Source organism: Amia ocellicauda, chromosome 4 (assembly GCF_036373705.1).
Source record: "Amia ocellicauda isolate fAmiCal2 chromosome 4, fAmiCal2.hap1, whole genome shotgun sequence".
In the NCBI taxonomy this organism is placed as follows: Eukaryota; Metazoa; Chordata; class Actinopteri; order Amiiformes; family Amiidae; genus Amia; species Amia ocellicauda.
Window position 1 is genome coordinate 7,953,378 of NC_089853.1, and position 23,516 is coordinate 7,976,893.

The following is a 23,516-nucleotide window of genomic DNA, read 5'->3' on the forward strand; positions in this document are numbered from 1 at the left end:
CTGAGGTAAATCTGTCCTGAGGAGCAGGGATGTGCGCTGACACCGAGTGCCATGTGTAAAACTGAGCTAACAAAAGTATATACAGATTCATACAGATTAATTATTGTAACATAGGGTGGGGGGGTTGTCTCTTGAACTTGACCATAGTTTTATGAATACAGGCCAGACTGAGAGGGTGTGCAGTGGAGAGAGGGAGAGAGAGAGGGGCTCACAGTCCACAACACCCCTCCCCTCGAAGATCAGAGAGAGCCAAAGGATGCGTAGTGCTTATGTCCTCCCTGCCTCAGACCCACAGTGCTGCAGGGCTGATGTGCAGCTCTCTGGAAAACTTCTACAGTGCTGCTGATGGTCTCAGTGCTTCAGTCCCTCCCTCCCTGTCCCTCTCTACAGCGGCGAATGCCCCTCAGCGTCTCTGTGGCAGGGCTGTGAGCACCTCGTCTGTCAGGGGAATCTGCCATTTCAGTTTGTCGTGTATGTCTTTCTGTGCCCTGCAGGTCTAAGATCCCAGCGCAGGGGCCACCACAGCCTTCCACAGACACACGCACACAGACTCATACGTGCACAGAGACACACACAGACACGTCCCAAACCCCGAGTATGGTCAATGTCCTTTACAGCACGTTCTTTATTTATTTATTTATTTATTTAAAAAACAAAAATGAAACAAAACAAAGAAACATTTATAATTGTGTTTTGTATAATTATAACTTTTGTAATCTCTAGGAGAGACAGAAAAAAACCTCCCTCCTTCCTTCCCTCTCTCTCCTTCCCTCCCTCCTTCTCACTCTCAGTGTCTATATTTGTGTGCAAACCTCAGGGAAGAGAAAACATCAGAACTGAAGAGAATATAAATTAAAAAGAAAAGAAAAACAAACAACAAATAAACGCTGGCGGGTTTCCTGTCCACCTCTGCAGATCTGTGTCGACTTGTGACACCCATCATCTCTTCATCCCTCCATCTCTCCATCCCGACACTCCTAAAAATCTCTTGTTCCCAGGAATTTAAAACCGAGAGGGTCTGTTTTTCCTGACACAGCAGCTGTGGCAAAATCTTCCTTCCTTCCCACGCGTCAGGAGTTGCGTCTCCATGTCCCTCCTCTTCCTCCTGTAGTCCGTCTCTCCTCTCTCTCTCTCCTCCTCCTCCTCCTCTCTCAGGTCTTCCTCATCATGCGGCGAGTCTGCCAGCCGTGAAACTTGTTGTACGCCGTCTGCAGCATCTCCTCCAGGTGAGCGGTCAGCTGGTATAGGAAACAAACATCAATAACAACAACTCACACACAGACAGTGAGCTTGAGAGCTGGGCTGTGGGGGGTTGTGTAGTTCAGTGAAATTGTCCAGAGGTATAGGGAGAGAGGGAGCGAGGGAGCGAGAGAGGGCACTCACATTCGTACTGAAGTACTGCCGGTGCACTTTGTCCTGAAACGGGCGCAGCTTGGTCCCCTGGAACCTCTCCAGGTTGCTCCTCATCTTCACCACCTGTGTGCCAGACAAGAGAATGTACATGTGCAATGTTGCCTGTGTGTGTGTGTGTGTGTGTGTGTGTGTCTGCGCAGGGCAGCCCTCACCTTGTCCTCCAGGAAGGGCGTGTTGACGGGGAAGCAGGTCCAGAAGTGGCGCAGCAGCTCCCCGGCCGCAGTGTACAGGTGCTTGAGCTCGGCCTGCAGCTCGCCGGGCACCAGCTCTGCAACAGACACGGGGTCAGACACCGCAGGGTGAGAGAGACAGAGAGAGAGAGAGAGAGAGGGAGAGAGAGAGAGTGTGTGTGTGTGTGTGTGTGTGTGAATGAGAGAGTGTGTGTGTGTGTGTGCGTTAGCTTGTGTACACACAGACGCATGCACTCACTCACGCATGCGCACGCACACGCACACACACGCACTCGTGTGCTGATGATATTCTGTATGAACACGAACACAAACTGTTTCATTATCACTGTGTCGCTGTTCACTGCTGATGGGTGGGAGAGGCTCACGGTTTATGGCTTGTTGTGTGCCCCCCTGCATCAGCACCCCCCCAGGGGACAGGGCAGCGATGGCAGTGCTGGCTGTGCTGCTGGACAGGACCTGGAGAGAGGGGAGAGGGGAGAGGCTCAGGCCTGCGGAGGAGGGCTCTGGAAAACAAGTGAACTACCAAGTACAACAACAGAGAGCAACAATACTAAACACATATACACTCACCTAAAGGATTATTAGGAACACCATACTAATACTGTGTTTGACCCCCTTTCGCCTTCAGAACTGCCTTAATTCTACGTGGCATTGATTCAACAAGGTGCTGAAAGCATTCTTTAGAAATGTTGGCCCATATTGATAGGACAGCATCTTGCAGTTGATGGAGATTTGTGGGATGCACATCCAGGGCACGAAGCTCCCTTTCCACCACATCCCAAAGATGCTCTATTGGGTTGAGATCTGGTGACTGTGGGGGCCAGTTTAGTACAGTGAACTCATTGTCATGTTCAAGAAACCAATGTGAAATGATTCGACCTTTGTGACATGGTGCATTATCCTGCTGGAAGTAGCCATCAGAGGATGGGTACATGGTGGTCATAAAGGGATGGACATGGTCAGAAACAATGCTCAGGTAGGCCGTGGCATTTAAACGATGCCCAATTGGCACCAAGGGGCCTAAAGTGTGCCAAGAAAACATCCCCCACACCATTACACCACCACCACCAGCCTGCACAGTGGTAACAAGGCATGATGGATCCATGTTCTCATTCTGTTTACGCCAAATTCTGACTCTACCATCTGAATGTCTCAACAGAAATCGAGACTCATCAGACCAGGCAACTTTTTTCCAGTCTTCAACTGTCCAATTTTGGTGAGCTTGTGCAAATTTTAGCCTCTTTTTCCTATTTGTAGTGGAGATGAGTGGTACCCGGTGGGGTCTTCTGCTGTTGTAGCCCATCCGCCTCAAGGTTGTACATGTTGTGGCTTCACAAATGCTTTGCTGCATACCTCGGTTGTAACGAGTGGTTATTTCAGTCAAAGTTGCTCTTCTATCAGCTTGAATCAGTCGGCCCATTCTCCTCTGACCTCTAGCATCAACAAGACATTTTCGCCCACAGGACTGCCGCATACTGGATGTTTTTCCCTTTTCACACCATTCTTTGTAAACCCTAGAAATGGTTGTGCGTGAAAATCCCAGTAACTGAGCAGATTGTGAAATACTCAGACCGGCCCGTCTGGCACCAACAACCATGCCACGCTCAAAATTGCTTAAATCACCTTTCTTTCCCATTCAGACATTCAGTTTGGAGTTCAGGAGATTGTCTTGACCAGGACCACACCCCTAAATGCACTGAAGCAACTGCCATGTGATTGGTTGGTTAGATAATTGCATTAATGAGAAATTGAACAGGTGTTCCTAATAATCCTTTAGGTGAGTGTATAACACACGCACACGCACACAGGCACTGAGCTGCAGCTGTACCTGAGTGAGACTTGGCTTGTAGGCGGCCATTTCATGCCGGATGCAGTTGAGAGAATTAATGATGTCCTGGCTGGTGGCGTACTGCTGGGACTGCACTGGGATCGGACCGTGGGAATACCTGCGGGGGGGGTGAGGGAGAGAAAGAGAGAGAAAGAGAGAGAGAGAGAGAGAGAGAGAGAGAGAGAGAGAGAGATTGAGCTAACATTCGTACTGAAGTATTGCAGGTTTGTCCCCTGAAACCCCTCCAGTGAGAGACAGATGGGGAGGGGAGGAGAGAGAGAGCGGTAGAGGAGGGAGAACAATGCAGCGATGGGACAGCCTAAGGAGTCGGACAGTCGCACAGTTCCTAGCTGCCTGGCTCCGCCCCGGCCTGGCACACTGCTCCTCCAGCCCTCATTGCAGGCCCGGCTGACCGCCGGCTCAGACCAGAGAAGAGCTGCGGCTCAGAGACCCGCCAATATGTGACAGTATCCCCTTAACGGGTGTGCCCAGATGTGCCAGCTGTGTCAGTCTTACCTGTCTGATTTTTTCAGTTTGAGCGCGACGGTCTTTTTTCCGTTATCCCTCTGCAGGTCCTCGTAGTCTATGGCTTCCTGTAGCTTCACCTGCTCCGGCAGAGAGAGAGAGAGAGAGAGAGAGAGAGACACACACACACACACACACACACACAGAGTGAGACACACACACACAGTGAGACACACAGGCTTACACTCCCACACAGCCAGCCAGCGAGAGCCGGGAAACTGTTGTCATTCTGGTATACATCTGTAAAACTAAAGAGTGTGCGCGCGTGTGTGTTGTGTGTGTGTGTGTGTGTGTGTGTGTGCGCATGTGCTTGTGTGTGTATACAGACCCTCACAGTGTCAGTGCAGACCCTGAATGCTGTACCTTCTTGACTGGCGGCTGGAAGAAGTCTGAGTCTCTGGAGTTCCCATCAGTGCTGCTGGTCTCACTGGCCTGGTCATTCAGCACGTCACTGGACACGGACGGATGGACGGACGGACAGAGAGAGTGTGCTTTAAGTATATGGCACATACATTTTTCATATAAAAATAAACAACACGGACCTCTCTTCACTCGGGTGTCTAACAATAACACTGTTTCTCCCTCCCTCCCCAGCCCCAGACCCTCTCGCTCTCACTGGCGTCTCAGCCCGGCGGCCAGCACCATGGCACTGTGGTGGTTGAAGCGCTTGATGATGGCGGCGTTGCTGCTCTCCTTCACGGAGCGGCTGCCCTGGGAGGTGGACGGGCCGCTGGACACGCCATAGCCCTGGGGACAACACAGGGACACACAGAGTCAGAGAGACACAGAGACAGACAGTCACACAGGGACACAGAGAGAGAGAGAGAGAGAGAGAGAGAGACAGGGACACAGAGAGTGAGAGAGACACAGAGAGACAGTCACACAGGGACACACAGAGTGAGCGAGAGACAGGGACACAGAGAGACAGTCACACAGGGACACAGAGTGAGAGAGAGACAGAGACACACAGGGACAAAGAGAAAGAGAGAGACAGGGACACAGACACACAGGGATGATGATGATGATGATGATGATGATGATAATGTGTTTCTCACCTCGTCCAGTGTCTTGTCCTCCATTGACTGTAAGTCCACCAGTGGATTTTTGACTCCCTGCACAACCAGGGACTTTAACCCTGCAGGAATAGAAAGGCAGCTTCAGTCTGTAGAGTCAACATGCCTGGAACACATGCATCCTATAGATACACAGCCCGGTTCTGGCTCCCCGTCCCTGACCCGGCCTCACCTCTCTCGTCCTGCTTGGCACATTCGGAGAACAGGTCCTGCGAGCCGGTGCTGATCCGGTCCCGGTGGAAATAGTGGGACTGGAAGAACCGGGTCCAGAAGTCCTTCTCTGTGAGGTTGTGCGGGACGTTCTCGGCGTACTTCTGCTTGACTGGGACGAGAACAATGTTATTAAATACCCAACAGAATAATATACAAGCTGAATAAAGGCCGCGAGACACACCTGCTGGGTAGGTGCGGAATATGGACTCGATGAGGTCAGAGGTGAGGTTATAGCGCAGGCCATTGCAGCCGTCCGTCTGCGGGCGAACGTCCGCCTGGAAAAAACACAGACAAAAAACACACACACACACATAACAGACACACAAAACACACAGATTTGCAAAGACATGTATTGAGTAACTAAAATACAGCTGCTCTTCTCTTGACTGGTGTTTACTGCACTGTACTATACTGGATTGTGTTATTTATTGTACTGTACTTGACTGTATTGTTTGGTGATAATTACACTGTGTTGTACTGCACTGCTTGGTACAGCACTCCCTCAAGTATGTCGAGGGGCTCTGTGCATCAGCCTTGAGCTCAGGGGACGTGTTGAGGGCAAGCTGAACTGCGTTGTCCCTACGCAGTGGGCCACGACGGCTCGCTCACCAGGAACGCTGCAGAGATGCCCACTTCCTGCTTGCTGTTGGAGGGGGCATGGTCAGCCGCGTTCAGGCTGAGCCGATTGGCCCAGAACTCCTCTGCGCTGATCACCTGACTGACCACCAGGTCCTTGTACAGCTGGAACAGCACTGGGTCCTCCTGCAGCATTCTGGGAAGAAAAGGAGAATATATATTGAAATAAAAATATGAATATAAAGTGAGAGAGAGGGACACAGACCTGTTCTTCTCCTTGTTTTATAGAAGTTTTATTGATTCTGTTTTAACCTTTTGTATTGTTGTTTGGTTTGGTAATTTGGTGATCTTTAACAAAAACAGACTGAGAGAGAGAAAGAGGGATACAGCCCAAGACTGAGGGGCACAGAGAGGCACTCGGACCTGTTCTTCTCCTCCAGCTCCTTGTTGGCCCTCCTCTTGAAGCGGGGCAGCAGCTGCTGCAGCAGGTCCTTGGCGGCGTCGCGGTCGCGCTGTGCCCCCTCGCTGGCAAAGTGGAAGGTGGTGGAGTCGCCCGTGTGTAGCACCAGCTGCAGCTGCACCTTCGCCTTCCCGTCGGGGCTAATCTTCTGACCTGCGGCCGACCGAAGGCCAGAGGAGGGAGGCGAAAGCAGACCATGATCATCACTGTTGTCCTGGCTATTATTAATATTAATTATTACTACTATTAATTAGCATAATCGTTTTTCAACTTGTTATTATTCATTATACAATTAGAAAAAGAAAAAAAATAGGGAGGGAAGGAGAGAGAGAGAGATGGATGGAGGTAGGGAAAGAAAGAGAGGGAGAGCAAAAAGGATGGAGAGAAGGAGAGGTGAAGAAGGAAGAAAGAGAGAGGGAGGAAAGGAGGGAGGGCTCACAGCGGATGTCGGAGTAGGGGTGGCTGACGGAGAAGCGGTCCTTGCCCTCCGGCCCCCAGGCGACCCTCTCCGCCATCAGGTACAGAGTCCCGTCCTGCTTCTTCTGCCGCACGCGCTTCACCACCAGCAGCACCTCCTCTGAGGACGCCATCCCCTGGAGAGAGTGAATAATCAAATCATTCACACAGGCAGCTTCAGGACTCGGTTATAAATGACCCTTCAGAAGCGCAACTCAGGAGACTGACCCTGCAGGAGGCGCGGGCGGCAGACAGGCTTCCTTAAGCTAAAGAACGATTTATAATAACTAAGCACACGTATACCAAAGAGGCAAACGGGGAACATGTACGATGGTGCCAGGAAACAACAACCTCAAGACCATGTAGAATTTACGCCCAGGTCATTTATTCCTTAACCCACTCCCTCCTGTGTGCTCATACACTGCTAATGTATTAGGCGGAGGGGTATAGCAGCGCCACGCCGGCCACACCGAGCCTACAGCACAACGTGTCAGAGCCGAATCACACTGTCCAAGGAAGAATTAAACAAGTACATCAAACCGAATGCAGCACACCTGCCCAGGCCTGCACTGACCTCAATACAGGACTCGGGGCTATAGCACAATTGTGTGATAATGGCAGAATTGGCAGTTGTGGGTTTGATGTGTGTGTGTTTTGGTTTTAAACAACAACAATAATAATAATGAATCTAGATCAATACAAAGGTGCATGGACACGTATAGAAAACATTGCATCTCTTCATGGCAGTATGCAATCATATAGACATATCTATTGTTGCAGTTTATCATTGCAAGATTATCAGAAATATGCACTGCTATGTATTATTACTATCGGTATGTGCCTTGAGGTATATATTGACAAGGGTGGGTGGCTGATATGGTATGTGGGTGCAGCTCGGGGTTTTGGCAAGTTCCTGCAGGTAACACCAAACTGCCAGGAGGACACAGCCATGCGAGGAAGACCCGTGTGTGTGATCGTGTGTCTGCCTATATACACCACGCACATTAAAACTACTTTATACATACACAAAGCAATCATACACAGTTCTGATTTTGACAGTGTGTTTCCAAAACAGTGTACCTTAAAAGTAACCCCCCTCTCCTGCTGCTGCACACAAACACAGAGTAATCCAGGCCAGCGGCCGGTACCTTTAGGTAATATAGTAATCGCTGCCCGGTTCCGTGGCTCTCTGGGCTCTGGAGAACCGGCAGATCCCCCCTCTCACTGTTATTTTCTGTGAGAACAAAACTGCAACTTCCCAGGCGCTACCAAGCCCAGCTCCTCCATCGGCACCGAGCGGGGTGTCACACGCAAACCGCTCCGACCGGGAAACAGCGGGCGGGGTGTCACACGCAAACCGCTCCGACCGGGAAACAGCGGACGGGTGCAACTGAAGGCCGATGGAAATACGGCCCCACGTAGCCTGCACTGATACCCCACACTTTCAGCAAGGATTTACCGCTATATCATTATTATTATTATCAGTAGTAGTATTATTTCAAGTAATCAATTATATTACTAACTTGTACTGTTTTGTGTTTTCCACAACATAATAATACAGATATAATTGTGCAATCACCACCCGGGTCAATTAGACACGGCTGGCTAGGGGACGCTGTGTGGTAATCTCCGATGTCGCAATTTGCAGACATGTCCACTTCTACTGCGTTTCATGAGTCAGACCCGACAGGACGGTAACAGTCGAGCCAAGATGGCGCCCGCAGCAGGACGCAATTTCCTGGTGCCTGTGCGGGGGTGACGTCACTGGACGAGCAACACACGGTCAGCTGACGAGGAAGGAGAGGCTGCTCGGGCAGTGCCGTGCTGCTGGCGATATTTCAGTCGCAAATTCTGCCTAATTCCTTGATCCATACAGAGCACTTCCATTGCTTCCCTCCTTCAGCCGAACCGCAATCGCTCCTGTGGTGCAGGAGTGCAGACATGGCGACCACCATTAGCACGCAACGGGGACAGGTAAACAAACCAAGGACACGTCTCTCTCTGTGTTTATTTACCCGGCGCTTGACCAGCACCACTGCCCGAGTCCGTGTCTTGTGTCTGGGATGTGTCACCGGGGCTGTGGGGGGCGGAGGGCGGCTGCAGATCCCACCGTGTCTCGGCGTCTTACATAAATCACATCGAAACAAACCGCAGCAGCGCGTCTCGGGCGTGTAAACTGCGAGGACTCTGGCTGGGTTGGAGAATGAGTCGGTGGGAACTTACTACAGGAGTAAGGGCTGCCTGGATTGGATGTGGTAATACTGTAGCACAGCGCAAGTCCATTGTAGGTGACACAGTGATTGCCGAGTTACACCTGTGGTCACGTTTATGTACAATGTCCCGTGTTATGTACGAAATCATTGTCAGTTAGGAGGCGCCAGGTCCACAGTCTCAAATCACAGCTCCTGTCTGGCGGACGTCTCGCCTGCGTCCCAGATACGGCGATGTGGTGTTTTTGCGTGTTTGCCGCTGTCCTTTCATTATTTGGGTGGCGGACATCTGCCCATAGCTGCATCAGCACAGAAAGGCTGAGCATCAGGCGGGTTGGCCGGTGAGCTGTGCTATACTGTGTCGGGTCGTGCTGTGTGTTAAAATGCAGGATTCTTCAGCTCAGGTCCTGCAGCCACCAGGTCAAATGCAACGAACAGCAGAAGCTGATGAGCTACTAGTTACTCCCCCAGGTCTGTAATAAGCAGATAGATCAGACCCGCACTCCCATCTGTACTGCTCACTGCTGCCCCCTACAGGTGCAGACTACAGTAAGCCCTCCAATCAGTAGCTGCAGTTATGTGGCGATGACAGGTATTGCAACACTGCTTTACAACGTCTGATCACAGGAGTACGTTTATGAAATGTAGTCGCACCAGTAAGCAATGTTCAGCAATCACACATTTAATACAAATGTAATGCCATTATATCAGAAGTTAATGTTTTAACTTAATAAACAAACAACCCTTTAAAAGAGACAAGTTTTCATAACATTTGTGATCATTACAGGCCTGTTCTGTGTGAATAGTATTGAAGACTTTATTATATATAACAAAAGAGCAGTTTTATTCCACATATTTAGGCTACTGATGGCTTACCGTAACATGTTTTCCATTTCCCATTGAACATGAATGTATTTGGCGCCTCTATACCAGGAGGAAACAGTGACTTTAATCCCCCACTGTGGACTAAAGCAGCAGGTTGATAGTGACCACCTGATCTCTAACTCTCAAGGTAGTTACAGTTGGGACAGGTTTAACTGCTGCTGGGGGTGAGTCTCAAGATCGGGAGGCCCAGGCTGTTCTCAAGTTAGACCACTAGGTGCTACTAACAATTCATTGTAATTGACCCACCCTGTCTACTGAATGTATATTTATTGATCAATTAATAGATATATTTACCAACTAAGCTCTTTATTAATCCATTATGGGAACCAGCTCCCATCACATAATGGCTACGACAGTACTTGAAAAAAACTCAATTTCAAGTCCAATGAATCAATTATAGTGTAATTAAGCTATAAGGGGAAGTCATTTAGAGCTGGGCTGAAGCCGAATGCTGCAGGCAGACTAGATGATATCGCCAAGTGCAGGGTAGATAGAGACTGCTGGACTGTGATTTGTAGCTGTGGGCTTGACCCAGCTTGGTCGTTCCCCTCAGCTAGTTCCTCCTCAGCCAGTCAGTGTTGTGGGAAAAACTCTGCGTCTGCAGTGGGTTATTTGCACTGACTGAGACGATTGCTACCAGACTGACACAGAATCAATGTAGTGTTCGTGTTTCTGTTTACATTACACCCAGCCAGCCCAGTCTGAAGTCTCTCCTGCACTGCGAGTGCTCCACGGCTCCAGGTGACACGTGGTCTGTGCGTGGCCTGTTTTGTGTGACGCGACCGAAAAATACATCAGTCCCGTTAACGTTTGGTTTTTGATGCTCAACACTTCCTGTTTGATGTCACCACTGAATGACAAGAGAATGCAGCAGTGTGAATGGAAGGAAAATCACCAATCACTTCAAAATGTCATCTAGCCCTGCATGCATGCCTGTTCACTGTGGGGGGCCTGCACAAGCATTATTCATAGACATATTGATCTCACTGGTGCTAATGAATGAATAAACACATAATTCAGCATGAGATGTGGGTGAAAAATGCTTGGAATATGGCACTGTAAAGGTTTGTGTAGGAAACGTTGGCTGTGTAATGGAGCTCTGTCTCATCTGCATAAACCACAGGATCAGGCAGCTTCACATGCGTGTGTGGCAGCGAACCCGTGCATGAGTGTACATGCGTGTGTCTGTGCGTCGGAGTGTGTGTGTGCGCACGTGCACATGTCAGAGTGTGTGAGTGTACTGCCACACGTGTGTTGGAGTGTGCGTTTGTGAGTGTACATATGTGCTTGTGTTAGAGTGTGTGAGTGTGCATACATGTGTGAGGTGCTGTAACCTCAAGCAGAGATGCTGTAGCCCAGTTGCTCCTGTGCTAGCTGTGTCAACAAGCTTCTGTGGAAATTGTTGTGCTAAGAGTGTCCTACAAATGACTGTACAGCTGCTGAAAGTCCTGCTGCTGCTGTAAACTTGAGAATATAGCTGGGGCCGCCTGTGGCCCAGGCCTCTGCTCGTCCAGGGACCCCGCTGCTGCGCAGCTCTGACAAGTGTGGCAGCGTGTCGGGCTCAGTGCTGATCTCTCTCCTGCGCTGGCAGTTCAAGCCCATTGTTGAACATTGTAGGGTTTTTTCCCCAGCCTGCACAGTGTGTAGAGTTATGCTTTTTAGTTTTGTCCTTTACAGCAGATTAGGCCTGGCCTCCTTCACCGAGCCACTTATTTACACAACGGCACGCAATGGAAAATCAGTCTTGCGGAAACCATTCCGGCTGCATTCCTCTGAGCGTCTGTGCTGCAGGGCTCGGACCCCCAGTAGTGCTCTAAGGGCAGGTTGATTTAGTCTGTGGTGAGCTGGGGTGAACGTGAATTCTTCTCCTCTTTCTCTCTCCCTTCTCTTACCCTTTTCTCTCCCACTACCCACCCCTCTCTCTCTCTCTGTCCAGGTGTACATCGGCGATCTGCCCCAGGACTTTCTGCGCATCACCCCCACACAGCAGCAGCAGCAGATCCAGTTGGATGCGCAGGCAGCCCAGCAGCTGCAGTATGGGGGGGCACTGGGCACTGTGGGCCGCCTCAGCATCACTGTGGTGCAGGTACCACCTGGGGGTCAGGGGTCAAATATGAGAAACCAGAAAAGCTGTGTGACAGTATGGACTGGGAGAGGGTGTCTGCCAGAAATAATACATAAATACGTAAAATAATAATAAAAAAGCAGTTTCTCTATAATTGTCACATATATATTTACAGACAGGTGACAAATTAAAGGAAAACCCACAAAAAGTGTCTCCGTAAGCTGTTGGCACCACGAGCCGCCAGAACAGCTTCAATGCTCTTGGCACAGATTCTACGAATCTCTGGACTCTACTGGAGGCATGAACACCATTCTTCCAAAAGATATTCCCTCATTTGGGGTTTTGATGATGGTGGTGGAGAGCGCTGTCTAACATGTCGGTCCAAAATCTCCCATAGGTGTTCAGCTGGGTTGAGATGTGGTGACTGCGAAGGCCATAGCATATGATTCACATCATTGTCATACTCATCATACCATTCAGTGGCCCTCGTGCCCTGTGGATGTGCATTGTCATCCTGGAAGAGACCACTCCCATCAGGATAGAAATGTCACCACATGTCCAACCCTATTTACTGATGTCTTTCCCATAGATCTAAGTACAGATGTAACTTTAGTCACTGTTCCTATTGAAACATGAGCCAGTTGAGCATCTTTGTGACTGAAGCTCCTGCCATTCGTGCCCCAATAATGACGCCTCTTTCAGAGTCACTTAGATCCTTTCCTCTTGCCATCTTCATCCAAAATCGAGGTCAACTGGGCCTGCTCAGCATTTGTATACATGCCACAGAGCATGACAGGATGTTAATTGCTTAATTGTGTCATGCAGTACACCTGTTTGGAGGCATCTGCTTTCGTTATGTTCCTCCAATCATTTATTCAGTTTTTTCCTTTAATTTGTCACCCGTCTGTATATATCAGTCGTGCCAAAATGCTGAGAGCGTGAGAGTGTGTTCCGGCTGGGGGCGTCTGCTGAGCAATATTAATTAACAAATAAAAATGAAGTTTCTCTCTTCTATGTTGTGCCCATTTCAGTATTTAGTGGTTATTAGTTATTGATTAGTATTGCTCTGCTCCACAGGCCAAGCTGGCGAAGAACTACGGCATGACGCGTATGGACCCGTACTGCCGCGTGCGGCTGGGCTACGCCGTGTACGAGACGCCCACCGCGCACAACGGCGCCAAGAACCCTCGCTGGAACAAGGTCATCCAGTGCACCGTCCCCCCCGGGGTGGACTCCTTCTACCTGGAGATCTTTGATGAGGTGGGGGGGCAGGGCTTTTTCAGGTGGAAGTGTTTGGAGGGGGGTGGGGGCAGGTTGGCAGTGCAGAGTTTGTGTGTGTGTGGGGGAGTCTTTCTCTTGTGTTTCTTTGGGACCTTTGAGTTGTGCTGAGTTGTCATTTCATTTTCTGTCCTGTCCCGTCTCCTGTCTCCTGGTCTGCATGTCTCTGCGTGTCCCATCTGATGCTCACCTCAGAGAGCGTTCTCCATGGACGACCGGATCGCCTGGACCCACATCACGGTCCCGGATGGCCTGGGCGAGGGCCGGGTGGTGGACGAGTGGTACACCCTGAGCGGCCGGCAGGGCGATGACAAGGAGGGCATGATCAACCTGATCATGTCATTCTCTGTGAGTGTGGGGGGTAATGGCAGGACCAACAGTGGGAAAGGAAATGTCCTAAACAGTTTTGTCCTAAATAATTGTGCATCTCTCTCTCCCTCTTGCTCTTTTCATCTCTCTCTCATTCCCCCCTCTCATTCTTCTCTCTCTCTCTGGCCCTCCCTCTCAGTCTGTTCCAGCCAGTATGATGATGCAGCCGCAGCCCGTGGTCCTGATGCCCACAGTGTATCAGCAGGGCGTGGGATACGTCCCCATCACAGGTCCGGCACCATTTCTACTATTGTTGCATTTATTAGCATTATATGTAGTATTATAACAATCTGTTACAATCCCACACACACTCTGACACACACACTCATGTACTCTGACACACTCACACACACACACACATGCACTCGCATAACCACCTGCACCTAAAATGAATGTCCTTGAGTGAAATGTGTTGCTCACTGCCCTGTCTGTCATTGCAGAGTGTACTCACTTACTGCTCCTACATGTATAGTGTGTGAGTGTGTGTGTGTGAGAGTGTGTGTAAGGTCTCATATCACCAACCCACCCCCCCCCACCAGCCCAGTGTAAATAACCAGTGTGTTTCTTCTCGCTGTTCTGTCATTGTGCCCCACTCCCCTGTCTCCCAGGGTTTGAGTACTTTGTTCTGGGTAAGTCTATCAATCTCTCCTGTCAGCTTCTCCAACCTCGCATTCCCCCCTCCTGAGCTTCAGTCACAGCATGACGTGTGCGTGTGTGTGCGTGCGTGTGTGTGCGTGTGTGTGCGTGTGTGTGCGTGCGTGCGTGTGTGTGCGTGTGCGTGCGTGCGTGCGTGCACTCCTTGCTGCCCCCACCTGCATGTCTCTACTTGGCTGCACTGTGCCTGTGTGTGTGTGTCAGAGTGTGTGCTGAATGGCTGTTGTGTGTGTGAATGAAAGTGTATGATTGTGCGTGTGTGTGCGTTGACTCTGGCTGGAGTCTGGCAGTGTGGTTCTCTGTATTGTCGGCAGTTCGGCCTGAAAACCGAGAACTACTTCCTCCCTTACTCATTTAAACTCTCCTGCTGTCAGCAAACCTTCGCTCGTGGAGACTGCCATTTATCTATTTCCAAGTGAATTGTTTAACTACATATTCATTCATCTGTCCCTTCCGTCATTTATTTCCCCTCCATTCCTCCGGTCTTCGTTCTGTGCGGACACGCAGTCACAGCCGCGGACACGCAGTCACAGCCTGGCATAGACACGCAGAGACGGACACACGTGTACAAGGATGCACTCACATACAAAAATTCCAGCTGGCCATTTTAAATAACAAAGACCCATCTCTCATCTGTTTTGTTTCCCCCCCGGATAATTTCCCCTTGGTTGTTGTCTCTGCATGGCAGGAGTACCAGCCGTGTACAACCCAGGTATGGTTCCCGTGGGGATGCCCGCCCCCCCGGCCGCCACGCCCCCCCAGCCCCCCTACAGCGAGGAGGACCTCAAGTCTCTACAGGACATGTTCCCCAACATAGACGCGGAGGTCATTCGCTCCGTCATCGAGGCGCAGGACGGTAACAAAGACACCGCCATTAACTCACTACTGCAGATGACTGAGGAGCTGTAATGGTGTTGTGCCATAAAGAGACGGAGGAGAGGAGAGGGGGGCATGCCTGAGAGAGAGAGAGAGAACAAACACGAGGACTGTACTGCTGACAAACACAAACACACGGAGAGAGCGAAGTGGAAGAATCCTGTATATATTTATACTGTATGTATGTGTGTGTGTGTGTGTGTGTGTGTCTGATATAGATCATAATATTATATCTGTATAAATAGTTAATTACATACATATATATTGTATTGAGGGTTTTAATTGATTTAAAACTAAATAAAGATATATATATATGATGGTTACGCAATAGGAGAGGAAGCTCTGATTCCGGAGGATCAATATCGAGGGTACGAGCAGCAGCCGTCTGTCGTAGAGCGGAAACTAGGCCGTTCACTGAAAAGCCTGTCTTTGATGATATAATACTATGTCACTTAATATATATGCTTTGGTTTTATTTTATATTTTTACGATTGTGCTCGAACTATTTTTATGACGCGAACCTGAGAGTGTTTTGTCAGGGAGGCCTCCTTACTTGATGCAACACCCAGATTAAAAACTAAATCCAAATGGACATTCTCTCCATAGCTCAGTGTGTACATTAACAAGCCTGCGGTGGGCAGAGTGCTCAGTGCCAGCGTGGTTGCATGTCGGTGCCCAGCTGTGTTACTGCTGTCCCTGTCGGTCCGTGTCTGTCCGTCTGTGTGCAGCCGGGTTGTGTGGCATCTGCCAGGCTGACGGAGTCGCGCACTGGGATGTTGCAGGAATTGAAAATGCACAAAATAACAACCTTCACTTCTGACTTGTAGCTTGAGCATGCTACATATATGAATAGTTGTGCATATGTGTGTGTATATATATATATTAAATTACACACACATATACATAATGTTCTGTCATGTCCCTGCCCATATTGAAATAATCCACACCAAGTTGTATTAATTGACCATGTTTTTATAATTATTTTGAGTATTATTATTATTGCTATTCCTAATTCCATTGTCACAACGCTGTAGACCACTCTCTGTGAACGAGTGTCTCCTGACACACCACGCTGTCCTGCCCTCCCAGCCTTGGCACCTGCAGAGCTAGTCCAGAATGCACTGCACAGAACAGCACTTATGAGCTGTAGACCAGGCCAAACTGTTGCCTGCCCAGGAGTGACGTGGCACAAACACGACACCTGGTGGCCTCTTCGTTTGTTGTCAGGAGCCACTTTTCAAATGCTTATAAATGGCTCCGCAGATCCGTCCAGTGACACTCACAGGTGGGTCAAGGTTTGGGTCCGGTCTGTGCTCTTGTTATTCTCAGCTGGTGCTGCTGACTGTCTTACGTTCTGCAGGACTGAGCTGAACCCAAGGTCTTTTCTCTCCTACCTCCTTCCCCTCCCGCGACCTGTTCCTGAAATTGTCATCACATTTCCAGGCAGCCCACGTTCACTTTAAGAGAGATTGCCATTATAGTGTTTGAGTTTTTTTTTTTTTTTCTTCGTATAACAAGCACCTCTGTCCGAATATCATGGAGTGTACAAAACGTCTGTGTCTGTGTATGCGTGTCCACATGCTTTATATGAAAGGCCAAAAATGTAACCAATAAATAAATAAATAGAGCGACTGGGCCTGTATACAGATGGTCTCTGGTGCACTGACGTTCTTTACACCCTGCCCGTGTGTCTCCGTGTGTCTGCTCTGCCCTCCCCCGCTCCCAGCCAGATGGGCGCCCATGAACACTGTTGTGTTAAGCGGTTTGATTCATCACAGTTTTGCTTGCTACACACACACACACATAATGTGTCCTTCACTGTATTTTCAGTATTGTCTGTTCAGACCCAGCTCCGTGTGTTGAATACACGCGTCCCCTTTTGAGCAGCTCACTGATCCCAGACTTTCCCAGACCCCCCTGCACCTCCAAAAAATCTCTCCTAGTGGAGGTGAGCGCACCGATGTCGTCGGCCGCCCGACTGTGTGTGTGCGGCCAGCCTGCCCTCTTAGTCCAGTGTTGCCGTTCCAGTTGCAGGGCCACAGCAGAGACGCTTGCATGATGTTTGCTCGGTAAGGTGTCTGTTGCATTCTGGTGCAAAGACCTCCAACAACTGCTGGGCCTCTACAGCCGTAGTCGGTCAGTATTCTCACCGTCCAGACCGGGTCCAGTGTGTCGTTTTCAGAAACCATGCTTCTCACCAGTCTCTTACGCATTCTGGGAGCCTTGTGTGGTTGTTCTTGAAATTATTTTAAAATATTATTCCCCTTCACTTCTTTATTGAATCATAAAATTAATAAATTACATCAAACAAACATGAAAAAGAGTATGATATATATGTTGATCGTTCTGGCCTATGGGCAGAAAGCTGTATTAGAAGCTGGTTTCTAAAGTGGGGAAAACTAGTAAACTAGGCCTGAACCCAACAGGGATGGAAATGATTGACAATCTATGAACAAACAAACAGCTCAACCACATGGGATAAATAAAATGAGATGCACCAGTGGTGTGTTCTCACAGAGGGGCAGCCCTGAGACACAACAGCACAGTGTTTGTGTGTGTCCCTGACAAAAGGGTGCGGACATGTGGTGTGTGTCTCCTGGCATGCTCGGGTGCTAGCAATGGGGCTGCGTGCTGGATCCTGTGTCTGCAAGTCCCCTGGTTGGCTTCGTGGATGAACAGGTACAAGACTGGTAAGGTACCCTTTTTGAGAGAGAGGGGTATGGCCAAATGTGGGGGGATTGACCAAAAAGATTAGGAGGCATCTTTCCAGGACACAATACTACTGGGCAGATGATGCTGTACCAAGGGAACGATCCTGTGAACGTGATGCATTTAGGCTCTGAGATTCTGTCTTGTGATCCGTGTCGTTCTTCTGAGATATTGTGGTACATGGCTACTTGAAACTTTCTCAAGGTTTAGTTTTTGTATCAAATAAAGTATCTTGTGTGTTTTTTGTGTTTGTCTTGTTGTTGTTGTTGTTGTTTTCCCTGTCTAAGACAAGTGAAATGTTATTTTATGCACCTGAAATTAAATAACAAGCTTTAAAGTATTTCAAAACGTTTTGCTCTTTTTTTAATGCTACTAATGAATATGCATGTCCGTGTCTGTGGGTCATCACTGCTCTGCACACGGTACCAGGGCTCCCGCTACGGCCCGGTTCAGCAGAGGGCCTGTGGGCCAGGAGGTCTTCAATCCCCCGGTGTGAGGCCAGAGTCATGTCCTCATGCAAGATCTTTATTCTTCTTCTGTTCGTCCTCAATGGGAGACTGAGCTGCAGCTGTAATATCAATATCCCTAATGTATGTAAAAATACAAGTATTTAAGACCTCTGCCCTGTTTCAGAAAGCAGGTTTAACAAACTCTGAGTTTAAACCTGAACTCTGTGTTGACTAACTCTGAGCTGACAAACTCAGAGTTTTCGGTTTCAGAATAGTTGATAACAAGTAGTTTAATCAACTCTGAGTAAAGCGCGTGCATGAGGAGATCAAAAGCCCTCATCAATGGAACGCAGAGAGCATGATTCATTATGGCAACAGGAGAAAAAAGGTCTCGAACCTCCTACTTCTCCCCAGTGGAGATAGACATATTAATGAATGCGTATGCAGAATATGAGTATATATTTAAGAAAAAAAGTAATACAGTAGCAGCAGCAAAAGAACAGGAACTGGCATGGCAGGGAACTGCTGACGAGTCAATGCATGAGTATTAATTGGGGAAAAAAAAGTTTTATCTCAAGTGTTCAACATTTATATAATTTATATATGCATGTGTGCGCTCGGTTAATATTTATGCAGGTGCAACCCAATGGGCACAAAACATACTTGGCAGCAACTGAAGATGAAATATAAAAATATACTTCAAACAGGTAAGGTATAATTTCAATACAAGCAATTGTGATTTTGTTTAGCTTACCCTACCTAATTAAACAGCATTCAGTGGCTACATTCAACATGTGACATATTTAAGTAGTAATTTTCTAAGCAAAAAAAAGGACACTTTTCAGTCATCCCAACACTGACAGTATTTTATATTGTCTATTTGAAAGTAACACCTAAATGCCTTTATACAGACAAGTCTCCAAATGTGTGCTTACTGGACATGTTCAAATTTGACCTCCATTATAGCCAATAGAAAAAAGGCTGAGGGCCGAAAAACAGGTGGGGGTCCACCACCACCACCACCACCACTCACAGAGGCTGAAGAGATGGCCCTCAGTCAAAACAGTGGTAACCTATTGCTGAAGGCATCTCTGTAGGAGCTCATCTGACCCAACCACCCCCCAGCACACAAGGGCCTACATAAGAGGTTAGTTATTCAAATTAATGATACATTCACCCTTTTGCCAATGTTAGCTCAGTGACGCCTCCCCATCCATCTCAGACACAACTTGGCACACTGATCTTGTAGTGGTACAATTATTTGTAATTGACTGCTGTTACTTTTTGATTCTTAGTTGTCCTTCACACATCTATTTTATGGTGACTCAGAGTTATATACTTGAAAAATTGTGATGGGGCCTGCACACTGTTGTAAAAACAAAATTCAAATTAGGAGTGGCACTTTTCTGGGTAAAGTTATAATTTAACTGTCTAATCTTAATCTTCTACCAGTTACTGATGGAGTAATCTGTCCGGTGGAGCCTTCTGCCATTACAGACCTCCATGCAGTTGTATGTTCTCTTAATACTCCACAGAGTTTTCATAATGGGTTAAAATTTATAATTTTCATTACAGGAGGATGAGGAAGACACCTTGGCAGCTGCCACAGAGAGGCCTATTGAGGTTCAAACCTTACAAATAACATTAACAGTTGATGATAGTGTTGTACCATACTAAAACTTGCACCTTCTTTTTCTCTTAACAGACAATGCTGGAAATTACAGTGAGGAAGAGGGTCCATCCACCTCCACAGCACAACTTACCTCAGTAAGATGTTGTTCAGCATTGGCCCATGACTTACAATGAAACTAAGTAGACCTGGCACTGTGAAATTCAGTCATTTTTTTGTGTTCCTATAGCTCCCTGTGGAACAGCTGTACAAGGTGTACTTAGAGAAGCAAACTGTAGTAGTCTAAATGTAGTTTAGAAATGGACCACATAAGGCTGCAGATGCAAAAGACAGAAATAGAAATACAGCTGCTGGAACATCAGTTAAAGGTTGGTGAGGTGCACACAGGTGGGTGATTTTACTTGTTTGAACAACATAAAAAATATTACCTACTTTACTACATTTGTACTTGAAGGAAATAAAGAAGACTTCCTGAAAAGAAAGGCATATTGTCTTTATTTGACACTGGGGAGGTGATGGGTCAATCAGAAATGAAGGTAGCATATTGCATCTCTGACTGCTCTTCCGTCTCGTGCGTCAGCGGGGTGGCCAGGGTCGTTATCAGGATCGGTCACTGGCTGAGTAGGACATTGTTCTCATACATGCCACAATCATGTCACATGCCCTTTCTGGGGTGACCCTGAGCCTACGAAGGCACTGGAACCAGGCCTTGAGCATCCCGATGCTCATCTCTACCCTGGCTCGTGTCCTGCAGTGAGCCAAGTTATAGCGTTGCTGCGGGCCGGGCTCAGGATCAGGGGAAGGGGTCAGCAAATAGGGCTGGCAGGGGTACCCTGTGTACCATCGAACCAGTGGCGTAGGGGAAATTTTGGTGGCCCCCCTGCAAGGCCGGAGCACTCTTCCACCCCCTTGATCGGTGCGCGGGTCCACCCAAATGATATAGGAGCTCGATTGCAAAACAACCAGTGGCGATCTGATAAGAGCTGGGGGGGGTGCTGACAGTGTTTTCTCTGGTGAGAGCGCCAGGAACGGAGTGCGATTACTTTCCAAATTTTCTTGATTTATCTTTTTTTTTTTTTTAGGGGGGGTGAGGCCCCTACATCACAGCGGGGGCGTATCGTACGCCTCTGCATAGAACTCTCCTATGATAATACAAGGATACAGTTTACATTTTCAGATGCAATAGGAGGAAACAAAATATTGAGTATAATAGGATATAGCTATATAAACTCACCACAGGCAAATCCAGCTCTCAGTGTACAAATTCGCGAGTCAAGCACAGAGCCAGGCCACTTTGCTTCCACGTTGCTGCTGATGTGGCTGCATCACGTATGATCTTCACAGTGAAGAGCAGTAATCAGCTGCAGGAGGTGTATTGAGAAGTAACTTTCACTTGGAAAGCTAAAGGCTACTATTTAGGCCTACCTGTGCATTAATGCTGTGGAAAGACTTCCTATTCACATAATCTCCTTCATTTACTGAAGGAGCTGTGATAGGAATATGAGTGCATCTATGCAGCCAATCACACCTGGAAACCCTAAAATACATCAAATTAACTGATTAGTGCTTCAAGTCTCAAAGCTTCACACTTAATACATTAATTATTGCTTAGACTGATACCTGCAATTCTGTGGAATTCTTCTTCGATGAGTTTAGATGAGATTTGTGCTTCAGTATCAACCGGCTCTAGAAAAGGACCCCCGTGTCTGACAGCTGCTGCAGGCGAGCAGCTGCCCGGGTTCAACTGAACCGACAGCCCAGTTTCCTTCAGCTCTGAGCTTCACTAAACCCTCATTGCAAACGTGATCTTGTTCTGCTTTGGTTTTATGCCACTTCCACCGGCAACTTACAAACCCCGTCCTGATGCAGGAGCCCTTTGTTCCGCCAGGCGGCACCGAAGATTTCGGTCGCTCCGCTTCTTTAAGGCAAAAGTCTCCGTGAACCCCTGTGATTGGACCCATACACTGCCACTCAATGTAAAGTACAGAGTTTCACCAAAATGGGTGTGTTGGTGCTAGATAAATGGTTCAGTAGAAATACAAATAAATCACATTAATTCCCTTTACCTCATGTTTTCAAAAGGTAAATCAATCAGCACCAAGCAGACACTTATATGACAGATTCGCGTGTTTGTCTATATTACATGTTGACAGTTGTTTTTGGCCAAACCTCTGAGATATGTTTGCTATAAGTGAAAATAGGAGGCGCGCCCGTCCATTTTGAGCCCTTTTGCCCGTTTCTCAGTCTGTTAGTGACTCCAGCAGCCGGGGCTCACAGCGCAGAGCCGGCAGACACTCATGCGAGGGGTTTATATGGGTTTTTAGTTTGTTTTAAACCCACTTACAAACATTTTTCGATTAAAATGGAGATAGTTCAAATTAAATGATTTTGCATAAATCTAAACTTATTAAATGCAAATTTGTAAATCGGCCAACCGTCCACATGCAGAGCAACTCAGACAAGCGTCTCTGATCTCCGATCTACACAAACCACGTGGCAGATCGCACAGCGCTGCTCCGGGCGGATCTTTCTTCTGTGACGTGCAGTTCGCGAACGAGTCGTTCTGTTTGAGCGACTCGTTCTGGTGGCCGAGGGGACTCGGCTCTGTGACGCGGGACTCGGCTCTGTTGACTCGCTGTGAGCGGCAGCGGCGCCATCGCATCTCCTTCAGTGACTCTGACTCAGTCCGGCGGTTCCGTCACCCTGGCGAGTCGTTGAGTTATGAAACTGTAGACCGTATGTGCCATGCTGGTGCCAAATTCCCTCTTGCTTAGTGCATAAGAAATAACTCTGTATGAGCCAAAATGGCGTCAGTTACATCAGCCAGAGCGAGTATAGAGTGCTACTGTCAGAAAATGAGATTAGACGTTTATGCAATAATATATACTGTACATAATGTGCGTCTGCCAAACAAATAAACTAATACAATAAATCACTATGAGGTCTGTTTTTGTAATGTTGTATACACATAAAACATGCTGCACAAATTGTTATTAATACGTCATCTTGAGTTAAATCAACAAAATGACCAAATTAGTATTATTATTATTGATAATAATAATAATTGAGATACATCTATGCGTAAGACATTTAACGATATTCATAAAACAATATATTACATTTCGATTAATCGTGTTGGATAAAAATGTTAATGCTTCAAATTGTTATCTACAGGATTTTAAATATATATTTGACACAACTGTATTGAACTTAATCCAGTCAAATATAGACTTTTCCTGGCTTTTGTGCTGTGCAGTGAAAACTCGTTCTTTCCGGTTCAAGTCTATATAACCCGTCCTGATCCGGCTGCACTGTGGACTGGATCAGCGAGCGAAATGAATCAAACGAACCGAGTCTCTGAAAAGAATCTGCCATCACTACCACCCATTGGTGGAGAAGCGCAGATCTGCGCAGAACTGCGGACCTGCAGACACACCCCTCCGGTGCCGCCTCTTCCCATTGGTCCACTGGCGCTGCCCGGAAGAACAGCGAAACACGTGTTTTGACCGCCATCTTTGTAGGGATGAGACGCAATTTTTGAATAAATAAATAAATAAATAAAAATAATAATAAAATAAATGTAGAAAATTAAGTTACGTAAACATCTTAATAATAAACAAAACAAGGTTAATTTTATTGTATTTTTTAAAACCATT

At 47.8% G+C, this 23,516-nt stretch overlaps 2 protein-coding genes across 4 annotated transcripts; one reads left to right on the forward strand and one right to left on the reverse strand.

Moving 5' to 3' along the window:
• Positions 1-621: 621 nt before the first annotated feature.
• On the reverse strand, positions 622-9,134 carry gtf2h1 (general transcription factor IIH, polypeptide 1). Of its 3 annotated transcripts, none has more exons than XM_066700830.1 (15): positions 8,959-9,134; positions 6,719-6,872; positions 6,243-6,432; positions 5,853-6,015; positions 5,425-5,518; positions 5,203-5,352; positions 5,013-5,092; positions 4,574-4,704; positions 4,321-4,408; positions 3,949-4,037; positions 3,433-3,550; positions 1,970-2,060; positions 1,566-1,681; positions 1,384-1,476; positions 622-1,238 (listed from the first exon to the last, which is right to left on the reverse strand). In XM_066700830.1, the coding sequence occupies exons 1-15, from the start codon at positions 9,094-9,096 to the stop codon at positions 1,152-1,154; spliced, it is 1,782 nt and encodes a 593-aa protein (XP_066556927.1). In that variant the 5' UTR covers positions 9,097-9,134; the 3' UTR covers positions 622-1,151. The 3 variants fall into 3 exon arrangements, with proteins under 3 accessions (XP_066556927.1, XP_066556929.1, XP_066556928.1); XM_066700832.1 differs by lacking the exon at positions 8,959-9,134 and adding an exon at positions 7,816-8,053; XM_066700831.1 differs by lacking the exon at positions 8,959-9,134 and adding an exon at positions 7,884-8,052.
• tollip (toll interacting protein) lies at positions 8,497-18,121 on the forward strand. Its single transcript, XM_066700833.1, has 6 exons — positions 8,497-8,709; positions 11,767-11,916; positions 12,973-13,155; positions 13,369-13,521; positions 13,682-13,772; positions 14,885-18,121. The coding sequence occupies exons 1-6, from the start codon at positions 8,677-8,679 to the stop codon at positions 15,103-15,105; spliced, it is 831 nt and encodes a 276-aa protein (XP_066556930.1). The 5' UTR covers positions 8,497-8,676; the 3' UTR covers positions 15,106-18,121.
• The last annotated feature ends 5,395 nt before the right edge of the window (positions 18,122-23,516 follow it).

What these genes read in the sequence shown, in the direction of transcription:
- tollip (XM_066700833.1), top strand. Translation starts at nt 8,677, where the DNA reads ATGGCGACCACCATTAGCACGCAACGGGGACAG. An exon ending in TCAGCATCACTGTGGTGCAG is followed by an intron (nt 11,917 to 12,972) that starts GTACCACCTGGG and finishes TCTGCTCCACAG; the next exon opens with GCCAAGCTGGCGAAGAACTA. An exon ending in ACCTGATCATGTCATTCTCT is followed by an intron (nt 13,522 to 13,681) that starts GTGAGTGTGGGG and finishes CCTCCCTCTCAG; the next exon opens with TCTGTTCCAGCCAGTATGAT.
- gtf2h1 (XM_066700830.1), bottom strand. Translation starts at nt 9,096, where the DNA reads ATGATTTCGTACATAACACGGGACATTGTACATAAACGTGACCACAGG. An exon ending in AGGCAGCCCTTACTCCTGTA is followed by an intron (nt 6,873 to 8,958) that starts GTAAGTTCCCAC and finishes CACTCTCTCCAG; the next exon opens with GGGATGGCGTCCTCAGAGGA. An exon ending in CCCCTACTCCGACATCCGCT is followed by an intron (nt 6,433 to 6,718) that starts GTGAGCCCTCCC and finishes GGTCGGCCGCAG; the next exon opens with GTCAGAAGATTAGCCCCGAC.